At 38.5% G+C, this 13,311-nt stretch overlaps 1 protein-coding gene across 1 annotated transcript in view; it reads left to right on the top strand.

Moving 5' to 3' along the window:
• Positions 1-13,311, top strand: part of GLB1 (galactosidase beta 1) — a 46,728-nt gene that overhangs the window by 9,388 nt on the left and 24,029 nt on the right. The window contains exons 2-7 of the mRNA XM_086742873.1: positions 1,821-1,990; positions 8,181-8,331; positions 8,638-8,698; positions 9,524-9,618; positions 10,891-11,071; positions 12,820-12,878. Of these exons, the coding sequence (XP_086598999.1) occupies positions 1,821-1,990; positions 8,181-8,331; positions 8,638-8,698; positions 9,524-9,618; positions 10,891-11,071; positions 12,820-12,878 (717 nt within the window). The remainder of the gene's footprint in view (positions 1-1,820; positions 1,991-8,180; positions 8,332-8,637; positions 8,699-9,523; positions 9,619-10,890; positions 11,072-12,819; positions 12,879-13,311) is intronic.

Here is a 13,311-nt window from a genome sequence, read left to right as displayed (position 1 = left end):
CCCTGCAGTTTTCAGGAGAGCGTGTTTTCTGTTTGTACTCTATCCAGTAGTTTGTACTTTTGTTCTTTTGGCCTGTGACACATTGCACTGGCTCCTTTTTGCAGTCTTGTTGCGCTAAGAGTGTGCTCTTGCTTGGTGGTTGTGTCTGGTTGTTGGCCAAAAGTCTCAGTATGTGTGACTTTACAGTTATTCATGCTTACTGTATTGCACTTTTTTCATTCATTTCTCTTTACTCTTCCTGTAATTGTACACATTATTGTTATTTTTAAATTGTTCACCAGTTAACAGAAAGAAGTGATTTCATGGGAAATTTCTTCAAAACTATGTGCGGTCTATTGATCCCTACGTAACCTTTGGGCAGATAGTGGATGGCTCTTGTGTAGTGAGGGTCACCTGGGGTTACATCTCTCTTGCCTTTCTAATTTCATCGCTTTTGTTTCATGTAATCAATTTCCTAATTGCTAAGCCCTGTTCTCAATATGAGGCAGGCCAAGGCCCCTCTTTCCAAGAACAAGGCTAGTGTCCTTCAACAGCTTTTATTTTACACTTTTGAAGGTGTGTTTCATTTGGACCAGTATAACATCCAATGAATCATGAGGTTTGGTTGACTTCTGACATTTTCTGATAGGTATAGAGAACTAACTGATTACAATTGCTAACTTGTAATTTTGCTTCATAAATCCCTACTGATCTTTTATTGAAGGGATTTTTTTTTTTTAATGTGCTAATCTGATCAAATGGACATGCAGAGTCATAGAACATGAAGACAAACAGCCAACTATTCGGTGATGCGTGCAAGACAAAAGTAGTACTGGTGACAGGGATAAAGATACGTGAGAGGTGTAAGATGTGAGATGTTAAGGTTTGTTTAAAAAAAAAAAATTAAAGGTTATTAAAGGTTATTAAAGCCAGGAACTTAAAAAAAAGGTCTTCTGTTTTTCCTTGTTTTTGACAAGCAAAAGAAGAACTGCTGTTGGTCATAGTAGTTTAAATCTTACTAAGATCATAGGCTCACTTGAGGAGTAATCCCATACTCTTGAAGTTAGGTATTTTTTCTTATGGCTACCAAGTACAGATGTTTGTTCTGCATTTACCTGCCTCTTTTTTTAAGTTCCCTGGTTTGGGTGTGCTTAGCTGGAAAGGCATTGAAAGTAGGACTTTCTCCAAAAATGACTGATCTTTAGTGACTTACATAAGTGTATGCAGTCTGCCAGACTGATCTATCAAACAGTTTTATACTTACTAGAAGCTAAGCTTTCAAGCATATATTTATCAGTGCCCTGGAGCATTTGGAATGTGGTATTTGTTCCTCAAATGCCAAGAGTCTCAGTATGGCTGGCTTTTGCTTCTAGACTTGAGCATGACAGGAAGTTGGATTTAGGGTTGTCTTTTCTAACATTTTAATAAATTGAAGCATTGAATGCAAAGTGCTGGCGTTCACCAAATCTCTCCTAATTAATTCCTCATCATTTGCACTGGTGTAAGAAACTGTAAAATGTTATCACTGTAGAAAGATGGTACTATATACTCATTAAAAGTGGAGAATGCATGTGGCATATTTTGATGTAGCAGTGAATCCTGTCCTTGCTGAGTGGTTGGCAGATGTATTCTAGTCCTTTATGTTAGGCTCTGGTGGGCTCTATGTAGCTAGTGGAGAGCCATTCGCCATCAGTTACATTAGCACCATTGTACCTTCTATTGTGGACAACCTACAGATGTTGTGTAGGCTGTTCTCCATGTCTTTCAAGGCACAGAAATATTATATTGTGATTTTCTTAGTTTGTTTTTGTTTTGTTTTGTTTGTTTTGTTTTGTACACAGAATATACCTCAGAGGAGTTTTGAGATTGGTTATGACTGTAACTGCTTTGTCAAGGATGGGAGACCTTTCCGTTACATCTCGGGTAGCATTCACTACTCACGGGTGCCCCAGTATTACTGGAGAGACCGCTTGTTGAAGATGAAGATGGCAGGACTTGATGCCATTCAAACGTAAGTAGCTGTTGACTTTCAAAGTGATCTGTAGTTCTGGGAGGTGTATGAGAAGTAGTGAATTGGAATGCTAGTATTGTTACTTGGTTTATTAATTTTTAAGTGATAGGTGAGAAAGCTCTGGAGAAGTGAAGGGTGGTACAGTATGACCTCTAACAGCATAAACTGGGACAGTTGAGCAGGTTAAAGCTGACAGCTGCTGATAGGCAACACCCCTTGCTTCAATCAGGGTCCAGATGTAACCTGAAATGAATTGTTGGACTGTGAACTTTGGCAAATATGAAACAGTTATATGTGCTCTGCCTCTGCCAGGGCATTGTAAACTTTGGTCAAACGGCAGACGAGGTGAGAGGGGACAATAACCTCTTAATACAGCCTAGGTTGTGTCACTCTGAAGCCTTGAAAATGTTGTAATTACTGTGTAACCACTTCTATTGCAGCAAAAAAATAATCTCAAATGGACTTGAAAATTGGATCTTTTGATGTCTGGCTTGAGGAGTAGCCTGGGTCCTGACAGTGGGTTTGTGATCCTATGACTCCTATGATCCGTAGTGTCTCATACTTCCCTTAAGTAGCTGGATTTATTTCCCTCCTCCTCCCAACATCCATATATCTTCAGTGCCCTCTGTTCATTTCCAGCTTTTTCAAGTGGTCCCTCCCTTGTTTCTTTGAAATTCCCTGTTTATGTCTCTGCTGCATTACTGGTCTTTCGAGATAGTGATGGGGGGAATGGAAAAGAAAAAATTCCTGTTATCTAATGGCAAAATTGCTGCAGGGCTTTTTTTTTTTTCCCCTGTTACTTCCTTCTTCTTCCTTTGTAATCTCTGGCTAACAAGGATTTTTTTTTTTTTCTCCTTCTTTCTTTTCTTTTTTTTTTTTTTTTTTTTTTTTCCCCACTTATGAGATCTCTTACTCTGTGCCTTACTGTTTTACATTAGTGTCCTTCCACAGTGCAGGAAGGAGTGGAGATTGTCTTGTGTTGCTGATGTTTGCTGGTCTCGGTTGATCTTGGGAGAGCTGAGGTTTTTTTCCTGTTTCAGCACAGAAGGTATGGTACAGCTAGCAAGTGTCACCCTGTGGTTATGTGACCTATGGCCTTACGTGTTACTGCTGGATCATCAATGGCAGATAACAGGTTTTTTTACAATCTCCTTTTCCTTTTCTTTTTTTTCTGGGATTCTTTAACTTTCTCCCCTATTGTTGCTTACCTTTTGGATTTTTCTTTCTACTGTGGTGAAAGATAGGTCCGGAATTTCTTATGAGCAGAAACTACCCCTGTGCCTTACATTTACTACAGGAATCAAATCCATGAATCTTTCCATTTGACACTGGTGTCTCTCTCTTTCTGTCTCAGTGCTAACCCATCCCCCCAAAAGAAACCCCCATCAGACCCCTTTTGGTTTTCTGAAGTTTGCAGATAGTTAAGCCTTACTACTCTTTATTTGCGATAAAGCAGTAAATTTTCATGTTACCCCAAACAACTCTGCTGTGATTTTGTGTGGTTTTGGGAAAAATGGAAATTGGTCTAGATGGTTATTTAGTTGCGGTTTTGTTTTCTCCTCTTCTACCTTCACTTTCCTGGATCAATAAAAGTATTAGCAAGGGACTGAGATAACAATTGTGTGAAGTCATTCTGGAACGGGCAGCAATGCTACCAGACCTTCTGGCAGAATGCAGTAGTTGGACTCCCAACCTTGGGGCCGGATCTGAAGACAGCAATTTTTGCTGCTTGGAGTTTTTACAGGAAGGGTCTTGAAATATGGGAGCCTTCCTTGTTCTTGTCAGGGTGCTCCCAGTGAGGCTTACCATTTCAAGGGAAGCAGGATCCTTTTGTTACAGGACTGTTCTCGTAAATACCTTGTCAAAGCAAGCTCGATCTACTATCCTTCCTGTTCTCTGCAGCCGCCCTTCCAAAGGACTCGCTATGCCTTGGTGCGTTGTTCAGCTAGTGACTGAGTCAGCAGCTCAGCCGGGGCTCTTGAATGGGCCAAGTCAGTGTACGTATGTAGCCATCTGCACCTGGAAACATCTTAAGCAATAACAGAATGTGAGAAAAAAGGTGACCTTACGTTAAAGCTTAAAATATCAAGGCCTAAACCTTCCAAATAGTAGGTTGAAATTTGAAGTTGTGCTTGGTGTGACATCCCAGAAGATGATGGAGGCATGCCTAGGAGCTCCTTTTCTGACCTCTGCAGGCAGCATGCAGAGGCATCTGCTCACACAAGGGTAATTGTTCTTGTTTTCAGTTCCTGAACTGTGTCTGCCAACTAGAAACAAATGCTGTAAGTAACATCTGGGTATGACTGAAAGTTAATGGATTTTTTTTTTTTTTTTTTTTTTTATGGATGAGATAAACGATTAACCACTAGATGGGGCTAAATATTTACAGGCTTTGCAGATGAGTGAAGAAGCGTCCTGGAAGAATCAGCAGTTACCTTACAGGCTCATAGAAAGTTAAATAATGTTCAGCGTTTTAATTTTTTTTAAACTATATTTGTTGACTAATGAGCATAAAACTGTAAAGCTATAGAAACTCCCTCTAAGAAAGAGATGATGTTTAGAATATCTATTCATTAAAAAATAAGCACAATTTACTTTTTCTAAAGACTCATAAATGTGTATTTTAAGTGGCATGTATAAAATGCTGCTCTATTATTTATTAAATTAGTACAAGCTGTTTAATTTAATGCTATTTAAAGAAAACCCAAAGTTGGTATTACAGAGAGAATTGTCCTGTACACTACAGTAGTTAAAGTAGGTTTTTTTGCCTGCTAACATCTCCCTGAAATAGGAGATGAAAACTGTGACTTTTAAAGAAAAGGAAGGTTATAGGATAAAGTTTAGAAATTCTCTGTAAATGGAGAGTAAATGCTATTACTGAAATTCAGAAGAAATACCGTGTTTCAAATTTGGAAAAAGAATGTGGCATTTCTTTATACATTCATTATTCTGTATCTAAAGCAGTGAAGCATTAAGAACTGACTATAAATTTGTACAATGGTATATAGGAATAATACTTGCAAATAAAAATACCTTCAAATTCAACTTATTTAATTTGAGGCCATTGCTAGCTGCAGAAAATATATTTAGGGATTAAAGTGTATTGGTAACAATTTTTAGACAAATGTTTAAAATACATTTCTGTCATGATTCATTCTGTAAGAAAGCATTTCACATCATAGATTTTTCTCTTCACTTTCTTCACTTCTTCTCCACTGAAATCTGCTCTTTTTTCTGGCTTGTGGGGAAGCATGGGGCATAAATTAAAACTATTTTTGGAAGAATTTTTCTATATTTTTTCATCTTGAGTGTAAGGGAGCTGGTTAACTCTTTTTTTCCCCACCTCAGACACTATTAAGCATATTAAGACCTTCAGACTTGTTTCTAGAACAAGTTCATAAAACTCTCCAGTAAGTGTATTTAAGTGTATTTTTGTAAATAACAGGTTACAAGCTGTAGTTAAATTACAGCTGGAATGCTTTTCTCATATTCACCTGTAATTTACTTACCAGTTGTAAATAACTTGTTCGGTAGTCTAAAGAGAAAGGAGTATGAGCAGCTGTTGCTGAGTATAAGCAGTTTCTATAGTAGTATTTTAGGCAGTGAGAAACTGTTATGAAGTTAATATCTGGTCATCTTTATTTAGCTCAAACAGGTGCAGCTCTCTGCTGGAAGCATTTTTCAGTGAATGAGTTGCTACATCAACATGGCTGTTAATTCCTCCCAGAAAGAGCTTTGTCTGTTATTGCAGTGTCGTCTTGGTGAACCATAGTCAGATGGTCCTTTTCAGTGGTACCTGCAGACTCTTTTCCTATTAATACCTCTTCCATATGTCTCCTTTCTCATGTAGGTTTTTTTTTTTTTGCCTTTTCCTGTGCAAGAGAAAATTAAAAAGTGATAACTCTTCATTCCTTGTGGATATCAGACCATGTTGCTGATTAGTTAAAAGCATTTAGAGTATTCATTTTGTTCACCAATGGATTTGCAACTGCTCCCCATTTGCAAAGCATAGTGTGCATTACATCACCCAGATGTCAGTAAGAGCTTTGGATGTAGTTAGAGCTACCAAAAAGACTTGGGATACTCCTCAAAATATTCCACTGCTTTCCCAGCAAATTGAGAGTTGTTCTTTTGAGGCTAATTTTTATGCTATGTTAATGTTTTATCAGCTAGCCTGTATTTTTTTTTCTTGTTTGCTTATGGGAGCGTCGTACAGTAAAATACCAAAAGCCTTGCTAAGCCAAGAGACATCACTTTTTTCCTTTTCTCTAATCCTAAGGCATATTTTCCTGTGAACAAATGGAGTTAGGTTTATCTGTCCTTGACAAATCCGTAGTCACATATATATAACTTAAAAGAATTCTGTATTTCTAAGCAATAATTTTGAAAATAACATAGCTGTTACAGCTTAGAACAAACTAAAATTACTCTGCAGTGATAACCTGGATAATGGTATATGGAATAGGGAAAGCAAGCACAATGCCCCTCTGGCAAAGGGTTCTTTGAAGTAGGTTGGTCATTTGTTTGTTTTAAATAGTTTCCTACTTTATCTACTTTGATCTTAAATGTCAGCAGTTGGCTTGCTTCTCTGCTTGAAATTTAGACAAAGTGTACAAAACTAAATTAACGTTGAATGTATTTTCACGTGGTTCATGTAGTCATAAAAGGCACATTTAGTTTGTTCTACAAGTGAGTTAATTGTGTGCTTTGGAAACTAGTTAGAGAAGGTTGACAAAGAAATAACATGTACTACATAGAGGGGAAGATCTGCATTTTGATGCCTAAGCTATTGCTGTGACTTTTTCCTGGCATACAAATATTAAGATTTATTTTTTTTCAAACAGAGGCTTAGTATTTGAGCATTTATGAGGCTATAATATTAACTAATGTTGCTGAAAGATTATACTTTTTGTATTTGATGTTCATGTGCATGTATGCCTGAGTGTGGCCGTTTTAGTAGCATGCTCACGTGAGGGTTCCTGTTTTTCTTGCTTATTGAAAGCTGTGTTTTCTGCACTTTCTTTCCCTGTTGGGTAATTCTTACAAAATTAACTATGGAACATATGAACAAACCCAGCCAGTAACAAGAGTGTTGCCTGAGAGGATCTTTGCTTGATTAACCACAGTTTTGGTTTTACAAATTTTTCTCAAATTTGTTTTCTCTGGAACAGTGGCAAGAGTTCTCTTAGAGGGTTTACAAATCTATGTGCAAAAAAGTACATGCATGGAGGATGAGTTTTCCCATTCTCTTGATTCCTTGCTCAGACTGAACTCATCCTAATTTTAATGTCTGTCTATGCTGCGACTGCTGCTTAGTACTATCACAAGCCAAAACTCTCATGGTTGTTAAGCACAGGCCATAAGCTACATGGCTATGCACAGTAATTGGTAGATAACATGTTTCTTTGTTATCTTGCAACCAAGCGTATTTTTTGTTGTTGTTGAGGTGAGGTGGTGAGTTCCGAAGTCCTGGAAATAGCAAAGTAGTGTTCTCTCAAATGATTATCTGGTTGTTTGTCGGCTTTATTACTTGGTTGAAATTAAGTTTTACTTTGACCAGGCTCCTGGGCACTTTAGCTTCCTCTGACTTGACCATTTTTCCCATGCCAGAACCTGCATTGCTCCTAGTCAATGAAAATTTTCAGAACCTAGATGCAATATCATTTGAGGCTTAGACATTTTTAAATTTTGCAGTGGCAGTAGCCTGGAGCTGTCAGCCTAGCTGGTGTTTCCTGTGCAAGCTGGGTGATCCGTTCACAAAAGGTCATGAGCTGTTTTGGGCAAGCTCATTCTTGACCACCTCCTTTGTGAGTGTTTTACAGTATTCATCTCTTCACAAACCTCCCACCACTATACAACTGGCAACTGACTTGCTAACATCAAAACTGTTAACTACTTAAATTTTGGAAGAGACGATATGGTTTCAAAATGACACTACCAAAATCTTGCGTTGGTATGGACTCCTGCAGACCTACGGCAAAGTACTAAGCCTTATTTCAGTATTAATTTTAATACCTTCTGCTGTATGAAGTACCTCACCGAAGAAACAGCCTAGAGTTATTAATGTATGTTACTGATCTGAAGACCTGTTCAGCATTACAGATCTCTGGGACATGGAGTGCAAACAGTTGCTATTCGGAGTTCTGGTTTAGTCTGTTTCCTAATGGAAGATGATCTTCTCTTTTCATAGGTATGTGCCATGGAACTACCATGAACCCCAGCCGGGCAAGTATGATTTTTCTGGTGACAGAGATCTAGAGTATTTCCTGCAGCTTGCTAACGACACTGGTTTGCTGGTTATCCTGAGAGCTGGACCTTACATCTGTGCAGAATGGGACATGGTATGGCCTTTTGTAACAGTTGTCTTGCATTAGGTTTACCCTAGAAACAAGTATTTCTGTCTTAAAGTAGACAAACATACTACTTATATCCTTGAACAAGACTCTTGGTTTAGCATATTAAAAACTGTGCATCCTAGATGACTTCCTACAATGCAAGCTTACTTGGTATTTGTTTTTTTCGTTGGGAATTATTACTTAACTGTAGAAAATCAATCTTCAGGTCTCAGTGTATGTTTTGATAAAAGGCTGAATTCTTCTTACATTTCCTAAAAATAGTCACTGAAGTGATTAACTTTCTTTTCTTAGGGAGGTCTTCCTGCGTGGCTGTTGGAGAAGGAATCGATTGTTCTCAGGTCCTCTGATTCAGGTAGAGGCATCAAAAAGGACTAGCAAAAACACGCTTCAGCAGCAAAGCAACTTGCTGTTTGAGACCATTGCTAGATAATTCATATTTCAGCTTAAGTTACCTTATGAGTAAAATCTTCAGTACTTTTAATTAGAAGTGTGCATTCAAGAAGTACATGGAACAAACACAGCAGGGCAGAAAGTTTTCAAGGTATTGACAAGTTTCATGAAAATTGATGCCAAGAGAGAAATCATTGTCACCATTGAGGATAAGACAGGTAGCTCTCAGCTTTGAGTTTTTTGATTTTGCAATGGCCAACTGGTCACTCATTGTGGGAGTCCTTCCTGGCTGGTCAGTGTGCATGTAATTGCAGAACTAGTTACAGCATTCTTTTGTGCTACCTGCAGACATGGAGGGATGAAAGGAGACAGGAGATTAATGTGGTAATTGGAGTGTGTATTAAGGGACAAAGATATATATCATATCTGATTTCAGTTCTGCTCATTGTGGGGTAAAATACCTATTTAAAAAAAAAAAAAACTGTACACATAGCAATATTCAGATTTGTTTTCCTGTTGAAATATATTAGGACAACCTGTGTGAGACATTGACTCTCTGGTGATTTTTCAAAGGTCATCAGTATTTAAATGTTTTATTTTTTAGTAAACTGTACTGGAAGCTGACATTTATGAACAAGTATAAGAGCACATCAGTTCATTAAGTGCTATTTTGTTATACTTTACATATTTAGAACAGTAGGTAAAAAATACCTATATATAATTTAAAACAAAAACTAGAAAAAAAACCAGAAAAGTTGTATAAACATTTATATTTTGTGTGTCACAGATTACCTGGCAGCAGTAGAGAAATGGATGGGTGTCCTTTTGCCAAAGATGAGGCCTCACCTCTATCAAAATGGAGGTCCAATCATCATGGTGCAGGTAACTTCCTGAGCATCAAATGAACCCAAGCAGCATGGATGCTTAAATTGCTCTTGCAGACGCTCCATGGGTGTTGGGTGGTAATGTCACAGATGTTCCTTAACAGTTTCAGGTAGCTGAAAGATTCTGATGAAATCCCTCATCCTAAGGATTCGAATGCACTCTTTCCAGAATTCACACATCTGCTCCGTCCAAGTTGTTTCCCACAACTAGAAAGCAACAGAGGAAGCTGTTGAAGCTTTTTAGATCTGAGTTTCATGCCAGGTCTCACCTAAAGCCACAATACATTACAGTTGCCTGAAACCCTCTGACAGGAAAAAGGGGAATAAGGATACCTGCAGACAGAAGCAAAAGCAGTATGGAGTAAGCCTAAAACTTGTAACAAAAACGGACTCAAAATTTAGTTCTTAGCACCTAACTTAAGCTGTAAATGTTTCAGGACATAATGTTGTGCATTTGTGGTGAGTAGCTTCTCTCTTAAACTTCTTCTAGATGTGCAGTGGTGATTGTTTGATGTTATTAGTATTTGACCCTAAAAAAAACTTGGTTTGTAATTTTTTTTTTTTTTTAACTCCCTGATTGGCACAGGATGGGGATAGGAGACCCTTCTTATATGCCTAAGATCACTGTTCTTGAACAATGTATTATGTCTATTGAGCAAAAGCACTGCACAAAACTATTCCTTGGCAGAAATAAGATGCTTATAACAGGATTTTCAGAAATAACCTTCAGGTGTTCATGGTATTGGATCTGGAGCTTGAAAGTCCATGCCCTTGGGAAAAGGGCAAGATGTGTAGCAGGGTTGTCCTTCCCTCAGTCCTTTGAGTCCATTGCAGGGATTTGCTGTTCATGTGAGCCCCTTGTAGGCATCTCTGTTCTGGAAGTCTACTTTTGCTGCAGTTTTGACGTGTCCCAACCTGTTCTATGGTTATATTGTTCTACTTAGGAGAAGGGTCATAGCTCCCCATTTTTAATAAAGACTGTGTTTTGATCACCGTTGCTAAGTAGCTAAGGCAGAGATTTTTATGTGGAGGGTGATTTTGTAGGAAAATGACTTATCTCCACACAGTGTTTGCTCCACTGTAAGATACATGTGAGAGGAATGAGTGCTTAGAAGTATTGTCTTCTCTTACTCCTCAGGCCAGGTGTTAAAATGACATTTTCAGCATTGCCATCAAAGGAAGAGGATGATTGGATTCAGGCTTTCCCTTTTTGGTATCAGGTGCAGACTGAAATTGGCTTCTGCTTTACTGGCTTGCTTTTACTGCGCAGGTAGAGAATGAGTATGGAAGCTACTTCGCTTGCGACTATGACTATCTGCGTTCCCTTCTGAAGCTCTTTCGCCAGCATCTTGGGGATGAGGTGGTGCTGTTCACAACTGACGGTGCAAGCCAGTTTTTCTTGAGATGTGGAGCTCTTCAGGGTCTTTACGCAACAGTGGACTTTTCCTCAGGTTGGAGACCATGGTTTGTTACAAAAAAAATTCTGTCGTGTGTTTGTGGCAGGACAAACTGACTTGACTGCTTGATAAACCTGACTGCTTTGTTTAAATGAGGTAATAGAATCATAGAATTCTATATCTCAAGTTGGAAGGGACACATAAGGATCATCGAGTCCAATTTATGTATATTTGCTGTACGCTTAAATGTACAAGAATCACCCACAAGTACTCACTTCCTCACACCATGAAATCATGAATAAACAATTTACACTTACAAAGTGCATCTCCTAAAAATTAACAGTAATAGTTGGCATTGATTCCATTTATTTTAATTTTTTAATATATATTTTTGATGCTCGTTTTTTGTTGTTGTTGGTTTAGCTTGGGTTTTTTTAATGTCCTATGTCTGTCTCAGAATCAGCTCTCATAGTTAATTGCTTTTTAAGTCAGTGGTTACTGAAAAAAATTAGTGCTGAAGAACATAACTAGAAATGGGCACACTGCCACAATTTGCTGTGATACTGGCCTGAAGAATGATTAAGCAACCATAATGTGTTCAGAAAGTGCCCTTTTGATAGAATATGAGAGTTATATAAATGTTCATATACTGCATGGACTTGGCAGAATAGACTTAAGGCACAAGAATAGCATATATACTTTCTGTATGTGGCCTCTTTTGTACATTATTCTTTCTACAGTCAAAGATTTGTCCTTAGCAAGGATCTGTTTTCTCACTAGTAGATTGAAATTGTGAACTTCTTTGATATGTATCATTTATGAGATGGTGAGATACTCATGAAAGTAGTTATTTCCAGTCCCTATGGCTTGAGCCAGTAGGACTGATCAGAAGTGAAACTCCTCTTTAGAGACTGCCTGGCTTCTGTTCTTCCCCATAGTCTTGGTACCACAACACCAGGCCTGTACTTTCCAATGACCAAGTAGCAATTCTGACACATCTCAGACTTCTTGGTGTGAGGATGTCATTCCTGAGAAAAGTTGGGTTTTCAGAAGATGATAGAATCATAGAATAGTTTGGATTGGAAGGGACTAAGATCACTTAGTCCAACCCCTCTGCAAGGAGCCTGGACATCTCCAATCAGATCAGGTTGCTCAGAGCCTCATCCAACCTGGCCTTGAATGTTTCCAGGGATGGGGCATCCACCACCTCTCTGGGCAACCTGTTCCTGTGTTCCACCACCCTCATTGTAAAAAAATTTTTCCTACTATCTAGACTGAATCTGCCTTCTGTTTTTAAACCATTGCCCCTTGTCCTACAACAACAGGCCCTGCTGAAGAGTTTCTCTCCGTCTTTCCTGTAGGCCCCCTTTAGGTACTGGAAGGCCGCTATAAGGTCTTCCCAGGGCCTTCTCTTCTCCAGGCTGAACAGCCCCAACTCTCTGAGCCTGTCCTCATAGAAGAGGTGCTGCAGCCCTCTGATCATCTTCATGGCCCTCCTCTGCACTTGCTCCAATAGGTCCACGTCCTTCCCATGTTGGGGACTCCAGAGCTGGACGCAGTACTACAGGTGGAGTCTCACATGAGCAGAGTAGATAAATAAAATATGTATGCATGAATTTTAAATAAGTTCTGCAACTTAAACACTGGAATCAAGGGTATTGATTCCTATGTTTTCTGAAGTAACTGTCTTGTCTGGATTTTTGCTAGATGTTGGAAGGGCAATAAGGCACCTATTTCAGTAAAATGAAGGACTGAAAAAGTCATGGATGTAGCAACTAAATTTTATTTCTGTCTCCTTATAGGTAGCAATGTCACAGCAGCATTCTTGGCTCAAAGGAGCAGTGAACCTACAGGCCCTTTGGTATGTCTTTTCACTTAAATTTCTTGTATCATTTGTAATATTGCAATGGTTAATAAGAGAGGAGTTGACAACGTGTTGGACAGTTTTAGGGACATGTTTACAAAGACATAATTTCCAAGTCAGTCAGAAACACTGAATAGAGGAACTTCTGTATATTTGTCGAATCAACATTAACTGCTATTCTGTAAATACTGTTTTAGTCTCAGAAGGTATTGATTTTGTTTCAGTATTTTTCCTTGCTAAGACAAATGTTTACAAAGCAGCGGAAACAGTAAGTATGATTAGATTAGTTAGTGAGGTATGTGTGTGGGTGGAGGTTAAAAGCAAAATTAAAAGGGTAGGTTAGAAGTTGTTTCCTGTTTTCAGCTACCCTAGAGATTTTACACAAGCTGTAATGGGATGTGAGATCACTGGAAGCTATTTTGACAAAGGG

The sequence above is a fragment of the Chlamydotis macqueenii genome, chromosome 2 (genome assembly GCF_036417535.1).
Source record: "Chlamydotis macqueenii isolate bChlMac1 chromosome 2, bChlMac1.mat, whole genome shotgun sequence".
Lineage (NCBI taxonomy): Eukaryota > Metazoa > Chordata > Aves > Otidiformes > Otididae > Chlamydotis > Chlamydotis macqueenii.
The sequence above is the reverse complement of the archived record's forward strand: the minus strand, read 5'-3'. Positions and strand labels throughout refer to the sequence as shown.